Below are 19274 nucleotides of genomic sequence, written 5' to 3'. Positions count from 1 at the left end.
AGGTTGAACAGAAATGGTTCGGCAGATTGATTTCTGTTCAACCACATTTTCAATACAGGGATCAAAATTCAGCCAGTCCCTGCTGAGCCGCTCAAATTCCGATCCATTTATGGCCAGCTTAAGTCTCATGATTGGCAGGACTGTTATCCAATGAGCAGATGCATGAGATTTTGCTTCTTTATCTGCAATGTAGAGAGCCCTTTGTCAAGCAGAGTACAGAGCAGGCCTGTCGCGACAAGACAGGCAAACCAAGCAATTGCTTGGGGCCCCCGAGCTGGCCTGGGGCCCCCAAGCAGGGCCCTTGCTGCGCTTCCTATAAATGCTGCAGCCGCCTGAGCGCTCCATAGAGAGCCTCAAGCGGCTGCCTCTCTCGTCACTTCTTCCCCTTCCCTGTAGCGTGGCTGAGCTCCTCTTCCTTCCTCCTGTCAGTCCGGCTGGGTACCGCGAGGTACAGGAGATCCAGTTTCCTGTTCCTGAGTGCTCACTTCCTTTCAGTCCGGCTGGGAACAGGAAACTGAATCTCCTGCCGCGCGGTACGATAGGGTGGGGGAGTAAAAAGAACATAGGGAGGGAGGGGGGGAGTAAAAAGAACATGGGGGGAGTAAAAAAACATAGGAAGGGGGGAGTAAAAAAAAACATGGGGGGGGGTAAAAAGAACATAGGGAGGGGGAGTAAGAAGGACACAGGGGGGTAAATAAAACATAAGGAGGGGCTGTAGGCTTTGTGTGCGTGCATGCGGGGGGGGGGGGGGTTTGGGGGACCTCCATCTCCATTTTGCTTGGGGCCCCCAAATTCCTTCAAACGGCCCTGGTACAGAGTACAAGGTAAGGCCACTTTAAGATGGCATTTCTATACCATAAATGTATCTTTGATTTATCCAGGAAAAACTGAAGTAAAAAGATTTGGAATCAATGGCACAAAAAAGTTACATTGTTTATCTCATTGTTGTTATTTTTTTGCAGGAGATATTAAGATTAAAAACAGCTACTGTATTTGTCTTTTATTTACAGGGCATAACTATTGAAAAACTGGGAAGAAGAGTGCTTCTGATTGGTGGATTTGGGTTAATGACTCTGTTTTTTGGCATATTGACTGTATCGCTGACTTTTCAGGTAAAGATTATTCTGTAATTTCCAGTGTAAATGAGAATGTATTATTTTAAACAATATAGTATCAAAGAAAACATCCCAGGTGGCCCTTCCTCTTTCCTTCTCAACACATTTAGAATATATATAATTTGATCTTAGCTTACAGCCCAGACTATCCTTTGTCCTAGATTTCTACCCTGTTATCCTGCACATGCTTTGTTAGCTCCTTGGAGGTTCATGGACTACCTTTGGAGAGCATAACACTCTGTATGGAAAATGCCTACACATAATTAAAAAATAGGTGCACTAATCTGATACCAAACCAATGGTAATGGTGATAATCAAAAATGATAAATTATTAGTAATCCTAATGCGATCCGGATAAACACAGTGTTCTGATAAATTCCTTCACCACAAACACTCGCCTCTTACCAGAAATAGTGGATCTCAGGTAATAGAGATCACATGCGCTTGTTTAAATTCCAATGGACTCAGCGATCATGCTGGAGGAGAGATCTAATTCCAATGTACATAGCGGTCAGGCTGGAGGAGAAATCTGATTCACGGGTGGAGATAGTAATAATTCCAAGGCAACCAATGCTTAGGAATCTGGTAGCAGTACAACCAAAACGCGCGGAGAGAAGAGGAAAGCCTCATAATTTAATATAAAATGTAATATACACTTACAATTAGGCAACTTAAAGTGGATGTAAACCCACTTTCATCCTTTCTAAACTACTGCCATAGTGCTGATCTATAAGGATATAGATGCCTCCTGCATGTATCCTTACCTGTGAAATGTCTCCCCTCTGTTATAAAAACTGAAAAACTGCAGATTCTGTGGGTGGGTCTGTTGTCTGGAGCTCAGTGGGTGGAGTCGTGATGTCAGTGGACTCCCCGCCCACCTCTACACTCCCCTTGTCAACATGCATTTTCTCCGGTGTATTCCTTACACCAAATTCTGATACGATCACTAACATTGAGTCAAAATCCAGAAAAGTAACCACATGCCTTTAGAAAAGAAGTGGGGGTGGGAATTAAAAAAAATGCCTGTCTCAGGCTAGTGCATGAGATTTGTAAATAACCTGTCACTCACAGCAAGGGGGAAGAACGGACAAAAGTTTTCTCCTGTTTGTCCATTTATCTTACTGAAAAAAGAAAAGAGGATTGCTCAGAGCTGGGTTAACTCTTTGTGGCAAGACTGGGCACAGATAATAGGAAATCTTATACTCTACATTGTGACAGCAAAAAAAAAAAAAAAAGCATTTCAGGTTTACATCCACTTTAAGGTCAGCCTACAAATGCCTACACATGTCGGAGGAGAAATCCAAAGTGCTTGATGTGAATAAAGTCCAGGTCTACCTTTCTCCTAGATCACAAAGTGAACTGCCAGCATCATAATACTTACTAGTGCTTTCTCAGCATCAACATTTTTTGACAACAGAACTTATTCTGTGACAGTTGTTCTTTAGAGGAGTATACTACAGGGCGAATTGTTTGAGGATACCTGGCCTTCACACATATATATGCTTATTGGACATTCCGGGCCATATTCTTATACATCTAAGGCGGCGGAACGTATGTACTTTACGTTACTCCGCCGCAAGTTTAAGTGGCAAGTGCCTGATTCACAAACCACTTACCTGTAAACTTGCGGCGGCGTCGCGTAAAGTCCACCCGCGCAAGCCATCCTAATTCAAATGATCCTGGCAGGGGGCGTGGATCATTTAAATTAGGCGCGCTCCCGCGCCGATCGTAATGCGCATGCTCCGTCGGGTAAATTACCCGACGTGCATTGCGCTAAATGACGTCTCACGGACGTCATTTGTTTTGACTGTAACGTAAATGGCGTCCAGCGCCATTCACGGACAACTTACGCAAATTTTGAAATTTCGACGCGGGATCGACGGCCGTACTTAACATTGAGTACGCCACCTAGGGGGCATCTTTATCTTTACGCCGCGTATCGCTTACGGAAACGACATTAAAACACTACGGCGGGCAAGCGTACGTTAGAGAATCGGCGTGACTAGTCATTTGCATATTCTACGCTGACCGCCACCTATCGGTTAGCGTAAATATTGCAGCCTAAGATACAACGGCGCAAGCCGTCGTATCTTAGGCATGTTTAAGTGTATCTCAGTTTGAGAATACACTTAAACATAGGAAACGGACTTACGTAGGCGTATCTGCTGATACGCCTACGTAACTTGTTTAAGAATATGGCCCATTATTCCAAAACTATGGGCATTTAAAGTGGTTGTAAACCCTGCTACACCACATGCACCTACAGGTAAGCCTATAATAAGGCTTATCTGTATGTACTGAAAATATCTCCCTTAAACCTGGACGGTTTAAGAGATTCAGTATTTACTATATATGCTTTCGCCAATGTCATTGACACATGCGCACTGAAGAAACGTCTCAATCCTGCCAATTCCTAAGGACCTGTGCCGTGACCAGCGGCTCCTGCACGCATGCGTAGGAGTGACATCATCAGGGCTATTGGCAATCACAGGGCCGGAGTCCACGAACAAGGAAATAACTCTGGGAGACATGTCACTGGTCACAGCAGTGTACGGGGACCGCTGCAACACCTTTGATCTAAGGTAAGTATTTCATAATGAGCTGGCATGCGATGCATACTAGCTCATTATGCCTTTGTATTGCAGGTTTTTTTTATATGGGTTTACAACTATTCCTTTCTAGTAGGGTTGTCCCGATACCACTTTTTTAGGACCGAGTACAAGTACCGATACTTTTTTTCATGTACTCACCGATACCGAATACTACTTTTTTTCAATGTCATGTGGCAGTTTGACAGATGGGGACTGACAGGTGGCTGGCACTGAAATGCTGTGAAAAACACTGAAGCTATTAAAAAAAAAAAAAAATTCTGCAACGCCCATCTTGGTACACCCTGCACTCAGCTGCAGTAAGCAGCAGCAGACATCTTGTTACACCCAGCCTATATAGCTCAGGCTGGGTGTAACAAGATGTCTGCTGCTGCTTACTGCAGCTGAGTGCAGGGTGTACCAAGATGAGCGTAGGGACGTTCGGCCGCTGACAGCGACTGAATGTGTCACCGATCCTGATGCAGCTGCGCCCTACACCCCTGCCAGCTTACCAAGTTTAACTGCAGGTGAGGACTCTCTCCTCCCGCCGACTCCGTCCACCAACTGTGCCCGCCCTCTCCAGCCAGACTCGGCCCGCATTTCCTTTCACAGACTTTGCCCGCCAGGGGCGTACCTAGAGCATTTGGCACCCCGGGGCGGATCCTATATCTGGCACACCCCCCCCCCCCCCCACGATAAAATGTAAAAACACCCCACTGTGCCCCCTGCATACCTCTGTATCCTTCAATATATCTTTGTCACTACTGTGTACCCCTCTCCACAACTGCACCTCTAAGACCCCTTTATACAGCACCCTGCATCACTGCACCCCTTTAAATTACACAGCACCCTGCATCACTGGACCCCTTTACATTACACAGACCCCCCCCAACAGTTCTGGACCCCCTGCATGTTACTTAGACCCCTCCCCCCACAATACAGGACCCCCCTCACAATACAGGCACCCCCCTACAATACAGGCACCCCCCCTTACAATACAGGCACCCCCCTTACTATACAGGCACCCCCCCTTACAATACAGGCACCCCCCCTTACAATACAGGCCCCCCCTTACAATACAGGCACCCCCCCTTACAATACAGGCACCCCCCCTTACAATACAGGCACCCCCCCCCACAATACAGGCACCCCCCTTACTATACAGGCACCCCCCTTACAATACAGGCACCCCCCCCCACAATACAGGCACCCCCCAATATACAGGCACCCCCCCAATATACAGGCACCCCCCTTACAATACAGGCACCCCCCCCTTACAATACAGGCACCCCCCCCCCCACAATACAGGCACCCCCCAATATACAGGCACCCCCCAATATACAGGCACCCCCCTTACAATACAGTCACCCCCCCACAATACAGGCACCCCCCACAAGATCCGTAATGCTGTGCAGATCATCAGTGTGCCTGTGCTGTGCACGGAGGAGGGGGAGGCGGCTTAGGTCTCGGCTGTGACTGCCTCACAGTCACACAGCCGAGCAGACCAATCAGAGTCGCGGCTGGGTCCCGGGTGTGCCGACGCACACATGTCACTGTCACAGCAGCAGCGGCGGCGGCGGCGGCGGCGGCTGCTGCTGACATGCCGCCCGCTGCCTCCGCAGTCCGCACTAAGTCCTCTTCAGTCGTGGAGAGGGGGCGCCAGCCTGACACCCCATAGTTAGTAGTCACTGCTGCCGGCCCCTCTCCAGCCAAACTCCGCCCGCCCTCGCCACTGACTCCTCCTCCTCCTCCACTCTACAATAAAAAAATGTAAAAAAAAGTATCGGTGAAGCATCGGGAGCATTTGCGCGAGTACAAGTACTCGCGCAAATGCTCTGTATCGGTCCCGATACCGATACTAGTATCGGTATCGGGACAACCCTACTTTCTAGTTATAACAGCCTCCCAGAGTTTGGAGTGTGTCTGTGAAAATTTCACACACGGGAGAAGTTTGTGTGGTGGAGTGTACACAGTGGATGTCACCTGTAGTGGAGAGCACACCATTCTTTACAAGCACTTCTTTCACTGGACTCTGACACATGCCCTTTGCTTCAAAACTATTTTCTTCTATGGACTGTCATAGGAAAGAGAGGGGTCACGTTTGAATAGTGACAACTAGCACTGCTGTAGTAATTGATAAGATTCTCTTGTTTTATATTTACTATAAATTTCTAGATGTTTGTGTGTATTTTAAGCGGCTGCTGATATTTATAACCACTTCCAGACCTTAGGTGTTTTTCAGATTCGGCATTTACAAGACTAAAACAGTTTTTTTTGCTAGAAAATTACTTAAAACCCCCAAAAATTATATATATATTTTTTCTAACACCCTAGAGAATAAAATGGCGGTCATCGCAATACTTTTTGCCACACCGTATTTGCGCAGCGGTCTTACAAGCGCACTTTTTTTGGAAAAAAATCACTTTTTTGAATTAAAAAATAAGACAACAATAAATTTAGCCCAATTTTTTTATATATTGTGAAAGATAATGTTACGCCGAGTAAAATGATACCCAACATGTCACGCTTTAAAATTGCGCCCGCTCGTGGCATGGCGTCAAACTTTTACCCTTAAAAATCTCGATAGGCGACGTTTAAAAAATTCTATAGGTTGGGCTATAATTATTGCTCTCGCTCAAACGATCGCGCCGATACCTCACTTGTGTGATTTGAACACCGTTTTCATATGCGGGCGCTACTCGCGTATGCGTTCGCTTCTGCGCGCGAGCTCGTCAGGACGGGGCGCTTTAAAAAAAAATGTTTTTGTTTTCTTATTTATTTTTATTGATTTTATTATTTTTTACTCTGAAATAAAAAAAAATAAAAAAAATTATCACTTTTATTCCTATTACAAGGAATGTAAACATCCCTTGTAATAGAAAAAAGCATGACAGGTCCTCTTAAATATGAGATCTGGGGTCAAAAAGACCTCAGATCTTATATTTAGACTTAAATGCAGGAAAAAAAAAAAAAAGGAAAATTTGTCATTTAAAAAAATGACAACAAAAAAATTGTCTCTTTAAGAGGCTGGGCGGGACTGACGTTTTGACGTCACTTCCGCCCAGCAGAGCTATGGGGACGGGTGGGGGCCATCTTGCCCTCACTCAAGTCCTCACTCACCAGGCAGCAGCATCCGATCTCCTCCGCTGCTACCGACGGATGGCGTGGAAAAGCGGCGGGAGGGGGGGGGGCCCTCTCCCGCCACCAATAACGGCGATCTCGCGGCGAATCCGCCGCGGAGACCGCCGTTATCGTTTACACGGCCGCCCACAGAAAATATGGATACCTCGGTTGTGGCAGCAGCTGCTGCCGTTACCGAGATATCCATATTTAAAAACAGGACGTACATTTACTATAGGCGGGTCGGGAAGTGAATATTGAATGACAAATGGTAACATAGAGTTATTGGTCATCTGTTCTAATTTTTCCACCTAGCCCATAGCGCCGAGATAGTGAGAGAAGGCCTTGATCTTTATTATTTTTTGTATTTAGTCTGTTTACTCTGTTCACCTCTGCCCTGGTGTGGTGGCCAGGCACTATAGCATTGTGTATAAGTCCTGGGGGCAACCACAGAAGGTTTTTCATCTTAATGCTTAGAATGACTTTTAATAAATGGACACTTACCTGTCCAGCGCGCCTGCGATGTCGGCAGCAGAAGACAAGCAATCGCTCGTCTCTCTGCTGCCCCCGCCGCCATCCTCACTGCCCAGTTCCCTACCGCATATGCGCGAGTAGCGTGACTCGTTCCCAGTGGTCCCCGCTGTCTCCTGGGACCAGTGTGTTTCCCAGAAGGCAGCGAGGGGGGGAGGGGGACGGGAAGTCGAATGACTGCCTGGGAGTCTCTCCCGGAAGTGGGTGCAAATACCTGTATTAATCATGCCCTCGCACATGAGAGACTGCAGCGTCGCTGGAGAATGGATCATTGTTGGACATCGAGATACGGGATTACATCACTGGAATTTTTTTAATTAATTTTTTTATTTTTAAATAAAGGACTTGTCCAGCTGTGTCTGTGTGTTTTTTACAATGTACCCCGTTACCAATTCACATGGGGGGGCGGGATCAGGAGTTCTCCTTTGTTAAAGGGGGCTTCCAGATTCCGCAGACCCCCACAACCACCGGGCAAGGGTTGTGGGGATGAGGCCCTTGTCCCCATCAACATAGGGACATCCTTCCCATGTTGAGGGCATGTGGCCTGGTACGGTTCAGGAGGGGGTGCGCTCTCTGGTCCCCCCTCTTTTCCTGCGGCCTGCCAGGTTGCGTGCTCGGATAAGGGTCTGGTATGGATTTTTGGGGAAACATTTTTTTTTTATTTTGGTGCCGGGTTCCCCTTAAAATCCATACCAGACCTGAAGGGTCTGGCATGGATTTTTGGGGGGACCCCACGCTGATTAAAATGGCGCGGGGTTCCCCTTGATATCTATACCAGATATCTATATCTATACTATACCTGATATGGAATTTGGGGGGACCTCCACGCTTTTTTTTTTGGTTTAGAGTTCCCCTTAATAATCATACCAGACCCAAAGGGCCTGGTAATGGACTGGGGGGGGGGGGGCTGTCGTTTTTATCAATTACTTTGATCTGTATTGCTGGGACCCGACAATTCATAAATAGCCGCAAGTAGTTTTAAATGACTTTTTTCCTTTAGAAATGACACTTTGTGTAGGGACAAATCTAAACACGGGAAACATGCGATACTTTACAGGCATACTATACGCACCCCCCAGGTATGAAATTTAAAGGAAAAGTTCACTTTTATTGTTTCACTTTAAGCATTATTAAAATCACTGCTCCAAAAAAAAAATCAGTTTTAAATTTTTTTTTTGCATTGATACATGTCCCCTGGGGCAGGACCCGGTTCCCCAAACACTTTTTATGACAATAACTTTAATATTAACCTTTAAAACTAACACTAACATTTCTCCCATAGACTTTTAACGATGTTTTGTGGCTTTTCGAATTTGCCGCGAACACCCCAAATTGTTTGCTGTTCGCCGAACTCATGTTCGACTCGAACATAAAGCTCATCCCCACTCTTGACATCTAATGTAAGGGGAGGGGATGTGCTGGACATCCAATCTTACAGATACAACCGGCCCTTTTGAGGACAATCATAATAGTGATGCGGCCCACGATGAAATTGAGTTTGACACCCCTGACATAGATTATTTGGGGAACTGCTTAGGCACAATTAACATTTCAGGTTCCCTATAACATAGCAAATTTTCACTCTTTGAGTTCATGTCCATTTTCAGTACTTTGGTAATTTCAGTAATTATCCTTCATGCTTTCTCTAAATGCTAATATGATAAAACCTCTGATATTTTATTTACAGGATCGTGCATCATGGGTACCATACATTAGCATAGTGAGCATTCTTGGTGTAATCGCATCATTTTGCATTGGACCAGGTAAGATACATCTGCATTATTGAGCAATTGCTGACACAAGTAACACTTTTGTTTAAATGACATTACTATACAGGCTCTTTATATTCCTTGAAGCCATAAAGCTAAATGTAACAGTTTGCTAATGCCATTTATTTTTACAGGGATTGTACATGTATAGGAAAATGAACCCAAGAAGTTTGTAGTCAAATGATTTTGAATCGCTGAAAATAAATTTATTGTTAGATAAACAGAATACAATAAGAAGACATATGATTGCATTGTTCCACAATATAAAGTGTTTTAAAAAATGTATTGAGGTATTATATCCAAACTTGGTATGTAAATTTGGACTGATATCAGTAGTCTCTTTCTGGCTGGGAATATATTTTAGAGACTTTGGGGCAGATCCACAGAGATCTGCACCCGCGCAGCGTATCAGAGATACGCTACGCCGTCGTAACTTTCCCGGCTTAGGTTCGAATCCTGAAAGATTGTGCGCCGAAAGTTACGGCGGCGTAGACTATCTCTGGCGGTTAGGGGGCGTGTTTCATTAAATGAAGAGCGTCCCCGCGCCGAATGAACTGCGCATGCTCCGTTTCTAAATTTCCCGCCGTGCATTGCACGAAATGACGTCGCAAGGACGTCATTTTTTAAACTTAGACGTGACTTACGTCCATCCCGATTCACGGACGACTTACGCAAAAAAAAGAAAACATTTCAAATTTAAACGCGGGAACGACGGCCATACTTAACATGGCAAATCTAACTATACGCCGCAAAAAAGCAGCTTTAACTATATGCCGGAAAAAGCCGACTAGAGACGACGTAAGAGAATGCGACAGCCGCACGTACGTTCGTGGATCGTCGGAAATAGCTAATTTGCATACCCGACGCAGAAAACAACGCAAACACCACCCAGCGGACGCCGAAGTATTGCATCTACGATCCGAAGGCATACGAAGCCGTACGCCTGTCGGATCAAACCCAGATGCCGTTGTATCTTGGTTTGAGGATTCAAACGCGGGAAATTTGAAAGTACGCCGGCGTATCAGTAGATACACCGGCGTACTCTGTCTGTGGATCTGCCCCTTTGGTTCTAAGATTCCTGCTTTTGAGCTATCTGTTCCATCCATCAAAAGGCTAAACCTATTTTATCGATTTTATGTTAGAGAAAATGTAGCTTGATAAGGCTGGTTTCTGCAGCACTAATGGGAGCTACACTATATTGTCAAAAGTATTGGGACATCTGCCTTTACACGCACATGAACTTTAATGACATTCCAGTCTTTATCTGTAGGGTTCAATATTGAGTTGGCCCACCCTTTGCAGCTATAACAGCTTCAACTTTTCAGGAAAGGCTGTCCACAAGATTTAGGAGTGTGTCTATGGGAATGTTTGACCATTCTTCCAGAAGCGCATTTGTGAGGTAAGGCACTGATCTTGGACGAGAAGGCCTGGCTCACAGTCTCCACTCTAATTCATCCCAAAGGGGTTCTATCAGGTTGAGGTCAGGAGTCTGTGCAGGCCAGTCAGGTTCCTCCACCCCAAACTCGCTCATCCATGTCTTTATGGACCTTGCCTTGTGCAATGGTGCACAGTCATGTTGGAACAATAAGGCCATCACCAAACTGTTTTCATAAAGTTGGAAGCATGAAATTGTCCAAAATACCTTGGAATGCTGACGCCTTAAGAGTTCACTTCACTAGAATTAAGTGGGCCAAGTCCAACCCCAAAAAAACATCCCCACACCGTAATCCCCCCTCCAACCAAATGATTTGAATCCGTTCACAAAGCAAGGTCCATAAAGACATGGATGAGCGAGTTTGGGGTGGAGAAACTTGACTGGCCTGCACAGAGTCCTGACCTCAACCAATAGGGGATGGGATGAATTGGGGCAGATACTGCAAGCCATCATCCAACATTGGTGCATGACCTCACAAATGCGCTTCTGGAAGAATTGTCAAACATTCCCATAGACGCACTCCTAAACCTTGTGGACGGCCTTCCCAGAAGAGTTGAAGCTGTTATAGCTGCAAAGGGTGGGCCATCCAATATTGAACCGTATGGACTAAGACTGGGATGCCATTAAAGTTCATGTCTGAGTAAAGGCGTCCTAATACTTTTGGCAATATAGTGTATATCATGGGGGAAGTGGCAGGAAAAGAAAACATTCAGCCAATAGCTCATTGTTCCCCTGTGAGAGTAGTGGCAGGCTTGCCTGCCTATATGTGCGCTCATAGTATACTAATTTGGCATTTACTGTATATTGGTACTGGCTGCAACTAATATTGTTCCCTGCTGGTATTTTGTCCTGTTCATTAATAATGGGGATATTTAGGACCAGCTTAAAGCTAAACTCCAGGTAAAGAGAACAGACACAAACTATTGCAGTAGTATATTCATTTTTACAGTGCATCCGGAAAGTATTCACAGCACTTCACTTTTTCCACATTTTGTTATGTTACAGAATTATTCCAAAATTAATAATAAAAAAAAAATTCCCTCATAAATCTACAAACAATACCCCACAATGACAACATGAAAGAAGTTTAAATAAAATTTTGCCAATTTATTAAAAATAAAAAATAAAAAAAATGTACATAAGTATTTACAGCCTTTGCCATGACACTCAAAATTGAGCTCAGCTGCATCCTGTTTCCACTGATCATCTTACTGTGGTAAATTCAGTTGATTGGACATGCTTTGAAAAGGCACACACATAATAGGTCCTACAGATTACAGTGCATGTCAGAGCACAAACCAAGCCATGAAGGCCAAGGAATTGTCTGTAGACCCCGATAGGATTGTATTGAGGCACAGATCTGGGGAAGGGTACAGAACATTTTCTGAAGCATTGAGGGTCTCAATGAGCACAGTGGCCTCCATCATCTGTAAATGGAAGGAGTTTGGAACCACCAGGACTTTTCCTAGAGCGGACCACCTGGCTAAACTGAGTGATTGGGGGAGAAGGGCCTTAGTCAGGGAGGTGACCAAAAACCCGATGGTCACTCTGACAGAGCTCCAGAATTTCTCTTTGAAGAGAGGAGAACCTTCCAGAAGAACAACCATTTCTGTAGTACTCCACCCATCAGGCCTGTATGGTAGAATGGCCAGACGGAAGCAGCTCCTCAGGAAAGGCACATGACAGCCTGCCTGGAGTTTGCCAAAAGGCACCTTACAGACTCTGAGACCATGAGAAACAAAGTTCTCTGGTCTGATGAAACAAAGATTGAACTCTTTGGCCTGCATGGCAAGCATTATGTCTGGAGGAAGTCAGGCACCGCTCATCAACTGGCCAATATGCCCCTACAGTGAAGCATAGTGGTGGCAGCATCATGCTGTGGAGATGAATTTGGAGACTCGTCAGGATCAAGGGAAAGATGAATGCAGCAATGTACAGAGACATCCTTGATGAAAACCTGCTGCAGAGCGCTCTGGACCTCAGACTGGGGTGAAGGCTCATCTATCATCGGGACAACTCTGTGAATGTCCTTGCATGGCCCGGCCAAAGCCCAGACATGACACAGATTGAACATCCTGTTGTGGAAATGTTATTATATGTGGACATTTTCATTCTATGATATGTGTTTTATCTGTCATCTGTCTCCCTGTGTCTGATTTAATCGAAGAGTGCTCTAGCAGAGCGCACATGGGCTGAATCAAGACCAGCGGTAAAACTGTCAGTATGAAAACCTTCTCATGGGCTTGGAGACGTGTTCTCTGTGTGTGTGGGCGTTTGCCGGTTTGTAAGTATCAAACGCAATGCGCTGGGCTTCTTGCCTTGAAATGTCTATGCACATTAGAGAAGCGAAGTCCGCATAACGAGAGAAACCTATTATATCTCTCTTGTGGCTACGCTATGCCTTTTGGAAACATATCTGCTTTTATAAGAGGACATTGATATCCGCCTTGTCAATATATTATTATTATACAGGATTTATATAGCGCCAACAGTTTGCGCAGCGCTTTACAACATCAGGGAAGACAGTACAGTCACAATACAATTCAATACAGGAGGTATCAGAGGGCCCTGCTTGTTAGAGCTTACAGTGTAGAAGGGAGGGTCAAGTGGAACAAAGGATAGTAGCTGTGGGGGATGATCAGGTGGACAAAATGAAAATACAGTTGTTAGGTGTGGGTAGGATGGACTTCTCTAAAGAGGAGGGTTTTCAGGGATCATCTAAAAGCTAATAGAGATGGAGATAGACGGACAGATTGGGGTAAGGAGTTCCATATGTTTGGAGAGGCTCTGGAAAAGTCCTGGAGACGAGCATGGGAGCAGGTGATGAGAGAGCTAGAGAGCAGGAGGTCTTGAGAAGAACAAAGATAACGATTAGGTTGGTATTTAGAGACTAAGATGTAGCTGGGGGCAGAGTTGTGGATGGCTTTAAAGGTAGTTGTAAGTATTTTTTAATTTATTTGTTGGGTGAGTGGAAGCCAATGGAAGAATTGACAGAGAGGAGTAGCAGAGACAGAGCGGTTGGTAAGGTGGATGAGTCTGGCAGCAGCAATTATGATGGACTGAAGGGGGGATAGAGTATACAGAGGTAAGCCAATGAGGAGGGAGTTGCAGTAATCGAGGGGAGAGATGACCAGAGAGTGAATTAGGAATTTTGTTATGTCATTGGTTAGAAAGGGGCGTATTTTGGAGATGTTGCGTAAGTTGAGGGGGCAAGATTTGGACAGTGATTGGATGGATGATGCATGCGTCAAATCACTTTGACGCATGCGAGGGCTTTCGGCCGAGCAGACATGTCCGGTAAGTCGTACAGACGACCGAACATGTCCGACGGACAGGCTTCCAGCAGACATGTTTCTTAGCATGCTAAGAAACATTAGTCCGCTGGAAACCTGTCCGATCCGCCGGAAAATTGTACGGTTGGCCGTACACACGACCGAACATGTCTGCTGAAACTGGTCCGCTGACCAGTTTCAGCAGACATGTTCGGTCGTGTGTACGAGGCCTTATATAACACATATATGTGTTATATAAGAGATAATTCAGCGTCACTTTGTATTGGAAATTACTCAGGCCAGGCATACCATGCCCATATAAATATAGCCTAGACAATGTACATCTTTTTATATTGCATGGGTGACCTTAAAATGATGCCCCCCCCCCTGAAAAAAGTTCATCCCTATAGTGGAAGTGTGGATATGTAGTTAGCTTTCATGTACAAGTACAACTTTTAATCTATAAGGACCTAACACTGATGTCCAGAAGAAAAGATATAATAATAAAAAGAAACGGGGGGGGGGGGGGGGGAATTGGGAAGAAAAGAAACCACAATAACAGTAAGATAAGATCTATGTTATTCTTGATATTTCATATGGTTTTAAAATGTTGTTGAAAATGTTAGCTTTCTCTAGTAAGGATAGACTGTAAGGCACTAGGAGCGAGATTATTGAATTTTAGTTTGCCTAGGGTAGTAGACAAATGTGCTTTATTGTACCGTTCAGTATAGATAGAGGAAAGGTGGCATCAGCTGGGGTATTTCAGAGTTTGACAATGGTTGTTCCATAAAATGTTTCCATCTATTGAAACATCGTTTGGTAGGGTTGTAGGCTTGAGTTATCATGTCTAATTTTTCTATACACATTAATGATTTCAGTACCTTCTTCACCATAGTTACTTTGGGAGCAATAGGTAATATCCAAGTTTTCAGTATGGCTCTATGAGCCGTCAACATATTGTTATCTACGGTGGTTTGTCTTAATGAATGAATGACTTGTATAGCGCAACGCATGCGAACTGAATCGCCTCTGACCCAGAAAGGTTGAGATACCTGTCAGATTTAACTTACTCATGGGGTGGCACTATGCACCCCACACTGCTACACATAACGTGCAGCTGTTCCGAGATATCCACCTTTTGGGACCAAATCCTAATTTATATTCATACTATATTAACAATTCATATCGACAAGGATCCTTTGATATGTCTTTTTGGGTATCTCAACCTTTCCACCTGATCTGGATCATTAAGACCAACGATGGAACAGCTGCACATTCTGTGTAGCAGTGTGGGGCGCATTGTGCTACACCATGAGCAATTTGAAGCTAATGGGTCTGCTTTATCAGTCACAAAATGGCATAAAAGCTTTTTTCAGGAGTTTAAATTGTGTTTTCCTCCAGTTTTCGCTTATAGTATTATTAGATTATGAATTTTTGGGGATTCTTCAGGGAGTTTGTCTGCTAGGTCCTTGTCTGGAAATTCTTTGGACCAACCTTTTAAGAGAAAATGTCTCTGCGGTGAAGCTAATAAAAAATGTAATGGCGAATAAAGATCATATATTGAATACATCTGATAATTTATTGCTTGATCAATTAAGGTTTGCTAAAAATGGTCTTTTTTTAGGTTATAGAACAATTTGTATTTTACCAGTTGGCTGTAAGAGTGTCCGGGTTTTCCGGCAGCTGAAATTATGCTGACAATTCTCTAAGACCCCTTTCAAACTGGAGGCATTTTTCAGGCGCTTTAGCACTAAAAATAGCGGCTGTAAAGTGCCTGAAAAACGCCTCCCCTGCAGTCCCAGTGTGAAAGCTTTCACACTGGAGCAGACAAAAAGTGCCTCAAAAATGAGGCGTGCTGTCAATGTGAAAGGGCTCTTAAGGTTTCTATTTGTGAAGATTCTTGATGAAATATCGGCTCGACACCGCAATACATAGAAGAACTCAAAATCGAGAGCCTAACACTGCACTGGGATACCAAACGTGAACTTCTTTATTGTAATGTGGACATATCGAACCACAGGAATCCACAGATAAAGTGGTTGTTGTGTTTCACACAGCTTTGTGATTAATCATTATTTTTAAGCACAAAGCTGCGTGAAATGCGTTAACCACTTTATATGGGTGCCTATGGTTTTATCAGTCTACATTACAATAAAGAAATTCACATTTGTTATCTCATTGCAGTTTGCGGCTATCTATTCCGAGTTCTTCTATTGGTAACAATGAACTGGTGGGAATGTAATATCAACCAGACAGCGAAGAGTGGTACCAGGAATGGGTGATAGGTTCTCTGGTAGTGAGGGGGTCAGTGCTCTGACTCCCTCCCTAGTAGGGATGAGCTTCGAGTTTGAGTCGAACTCATGTTCGACTCGAACATTGCCTGTTCGCCTGTTCGGCGAACAACGAACAATTAGGGGTGTTCGCGGCAAATTCAAAAAGCCGCAGAACAGTTAAAGTCTATGCGAGAAATCTAGCCCAGCGAATAACGAGGCTGAAGCTGTGACATTTCTTATATAGGGGAGGCGGGGCCACCCATCACGTGACCCCGCCCCCTCTGACACAAGGGGGAAGACTGGGCTTCCCCAGTGACGTAGCAGAGGGTGCGTCAGAGGGGGCATCCCCTATATAAGAAATGTCACAGCTTCAGCCGCGTCATTCGCTGGGCTGTGTCCAGCGGAGAGAGGAGGTCGGCGTGGCTGCGCTCTGGATGGATGGATCTTCTCATCGCTGGACCGGAGATCACCCGTCGCTGGATACAGACAACGTTGGAGCAGGGAGCAGGGGGCTGGGACAGAGTGGATTACCACGGCTGTTTTTTTTTTTCTTTCATTTTTATTAATAAAGGACTTTTTTCTACGGTGTGTGTGTATTTTTTCCAACTATTTACACTTCCTTCGTGAAATGGTAGGGGTACAATGTACCCCATTACCAATTCACATAGGGGAGGGGCCAGGATCTGGGGGTCCCCTTTGTTAAAGGGGTCTTCCAGATTCTGATAAGCCCCCCGCCCGCAGAACCCCACAACCACCGGGCAAGGGTTGTGGGGATGAGGCCCTTGTCCCCATCAACATGGGGACATCCTCCCCATGTTGAGGGAATGTGGCTTGGTACGGTTCAGGAGAGGGGGGGGGCGCACTCTGTCCCCCTCTCTTTTCTGCGGCCGGCCAGGTTAACGTGCTCGGATAAGGGGTCTGGTGTGAATTTTTTATTTAATTTGGGGTGGAGTTCCCCTTAAAATCCACACCAGACCTGAAGGGTCTGGAATGGATATTTGGGGGGAACCCCACGTCATTTTTTTCTTAAATTGACGGCGGGGTTCCCCTTAATATCCATTCCAGACCTGAAGGGCCTGGTAATGGAATTTGGGGGGACCCCCACGCTATTTTTTTTTTTTTTTTTATGAATGAATTCGCTCGGAATTGCCAGAGCCGACAATTCATTATAGCTGCAAGTCAGTTTTAAAATACTTTTTTTCTTTCAGAAATGACACTTTGTGCAGGGACAGTTCTATGCACTGGAAACATGCGATATTTTACATGCTAACTTTACACCCCCCTAGGTATGAAATTTAAAGGAATATTTCACTTTTATTGTTTCACTTTTAGCATTATTAAATTCACTGCTCCCGAAAAAACGGACGTATTTAAAACTTTTTTTTGCATTGATGCATGTCCCCTGAGGCAGGACCCAGGTCCCCAAACACTTTTTAGGACAATAACTTGCATATTAGCCTTTAAAATTAGCACTTTAGATTTCAAATGTTCAAGTCCCATAGACTTTAACAGGGTTCTAAAGTTCACAAGAACATTTGGTGTGTTCGCAAGTTCTGGTGCCAACCGAACAGGGGGGGTGTTCGGCTCATCCCTACTCCCTAGTGGTCAGTTCTCCAAAAGCAATTGGGACCGAACCTGCTGTACGGACACCCCATGGACCTTGCCCCTTGGCACAGGTGAGCCAAAGGAGTTAATTAAGTGCACTCATGCGCTCTGAGCTTAGTGAGTGGTGGGACCCCATTCTGTCATTGGGAGTGAGGTGGCAGAGGAAAACTGGACCTGTGGAGCGGGACACAAGCTCAGCGGTGTCCCCTCTTAATGTTACATTCAGAAGACAAGGTATGCAGCGATCAGGGATGGAGTGTTTCTCAGTAGGACTTTGCTTGTTGCTACACAGTTGCACAAGGTGTATGACTCACTTCTAAGTTGGGGTTCTGCCTTAACTTTGCAGTTCACATGACCGTGACCCCGCCTGGTCCCAGGCATTAGCAGTTGCGTACACAATGAAAGGTAACCTCTGTGTGCAGGGTGAGTAGCCCCATTCACAAGCAAGGTTAACAAAAAGTGTGTGTAGGAACAGAAAGCAGTAAACATGAGCAAAGGGATAGAGGGGTGATTTATTATAAATGAGAAAAATGTCAATGAAGAATGCATAGAAAACAGGAAGAGATCTGTTGATTGGCTTCTTCATCAGTCCAGACACACATTAGAATATATTGTGAGATAAGAAGTATAGGACCGGCCAGTATTTATAGGAATAGTGTACTGGCTTTGATTCCAGAGTGAACTCTCCGCTTGGTGAGTTAATCTTCAGCGGATGAAGAGTTACCATGCTCCATGATTTTCCAGTGACAGTGAGTACGATGGATTAGACTGACTCTGTCGGGGCTTTATAATGCGGATTAAAATACCGCCTGAGTTATTTGTATGTGAAGGGTTCAGCAGTCAGCTCGGAAGACTGAGACTCAGATTAACATATTTTGTAAGGCGCAATGTAATATTATTATTCGGTTGTAATAAAGCGCACTCCGCACTGACACATGTTCACTGGGGACATACTTTCAGTGCAATGCTTAGCTGGTGAAAATGGTCAGGGTAGCACTTAAAGGGGAAGTATCATATATATTGCCATTGTATGGCTTTTTAAATAAAAAATTAAACAGCAATAACTGTAAATAATAAGTAATTAATAATAATGAAAGCATATTTTATATATTCAACAAAAAAATGGAACAAAAGCTGTTAAAATGATAAATACAATTATCACTTGCAAAATGGAGAATTCCCTCACAGGCTTTTTCAGCAGCCAAGAAAAACATTCAAATGTGTTGATTAAAGAGGAAGTAAACCCTCTCGTTCAAAAAATAAAATAAAAAAGACAACCTGCAAGACAAGGGCATAATGAGCTAGTATGCATAGCATACTAGCTCATTATGAATTACTTACCTGAGATCAAAGCCCCCGCAGTGGCCCTTGTTCGCCTCCTCCAAAGCCGCCATGATACCCGGAGTGACTGGCCGGAGCAGCGATCACATCACTCCCGCGCATGCGCATGTGAGCCGCCACTAACGGCATGATGCCATTAGTAGCGTCACGCTCAGTGTGCCTGCGCCCCATGCCACTATTTTTTTAAAAAATATCTCCTAAACCTTTTAAGTGTGGGAGATATTT

General features: G+C 44.7%; 1 protein-coding gene across 1 annotated transcript in view; it reads left to right on the top strand.

Moving 5' to 3' along the window:
* Positions 1-19274, top strand: part of SLC2A9 (solute carrier family 2 member 9) — a 469231-nt gene that overhangs the window by 235854 nt on the left and 214103 nt on the right. The window contains exons 10-11 of the mRNA XM_040335426.1: positions 1011-1112; positions 9042-9117. Of these exons, the coding sequence (XP_040191360.1) occupies positions 1011-1112; positions 9042-9117 (178 nt within the window). The remainder of the gene's footprint in view (positions 1-1010; positions 1113-9041; positions 9118-19274) is intronic.

Source organism: Rana temporaria, chromosome 1 (genome assembly GCF_905171775.1).
Source record: "Rana temporaria chromosome 1, aRanTem1.1, whole genome shotgun sequence".
Lineage (NCBI taxonomy): Eukaryota > Metazoa > Chordata > Amphibia > Anura > Ranidae > Rana > Rana temporaria.
The sequence above is the reverse complement of the archived record's forward strand: the minus strand, read 5'-3'. Positions and strand labels throughout refer to the sequence as shown.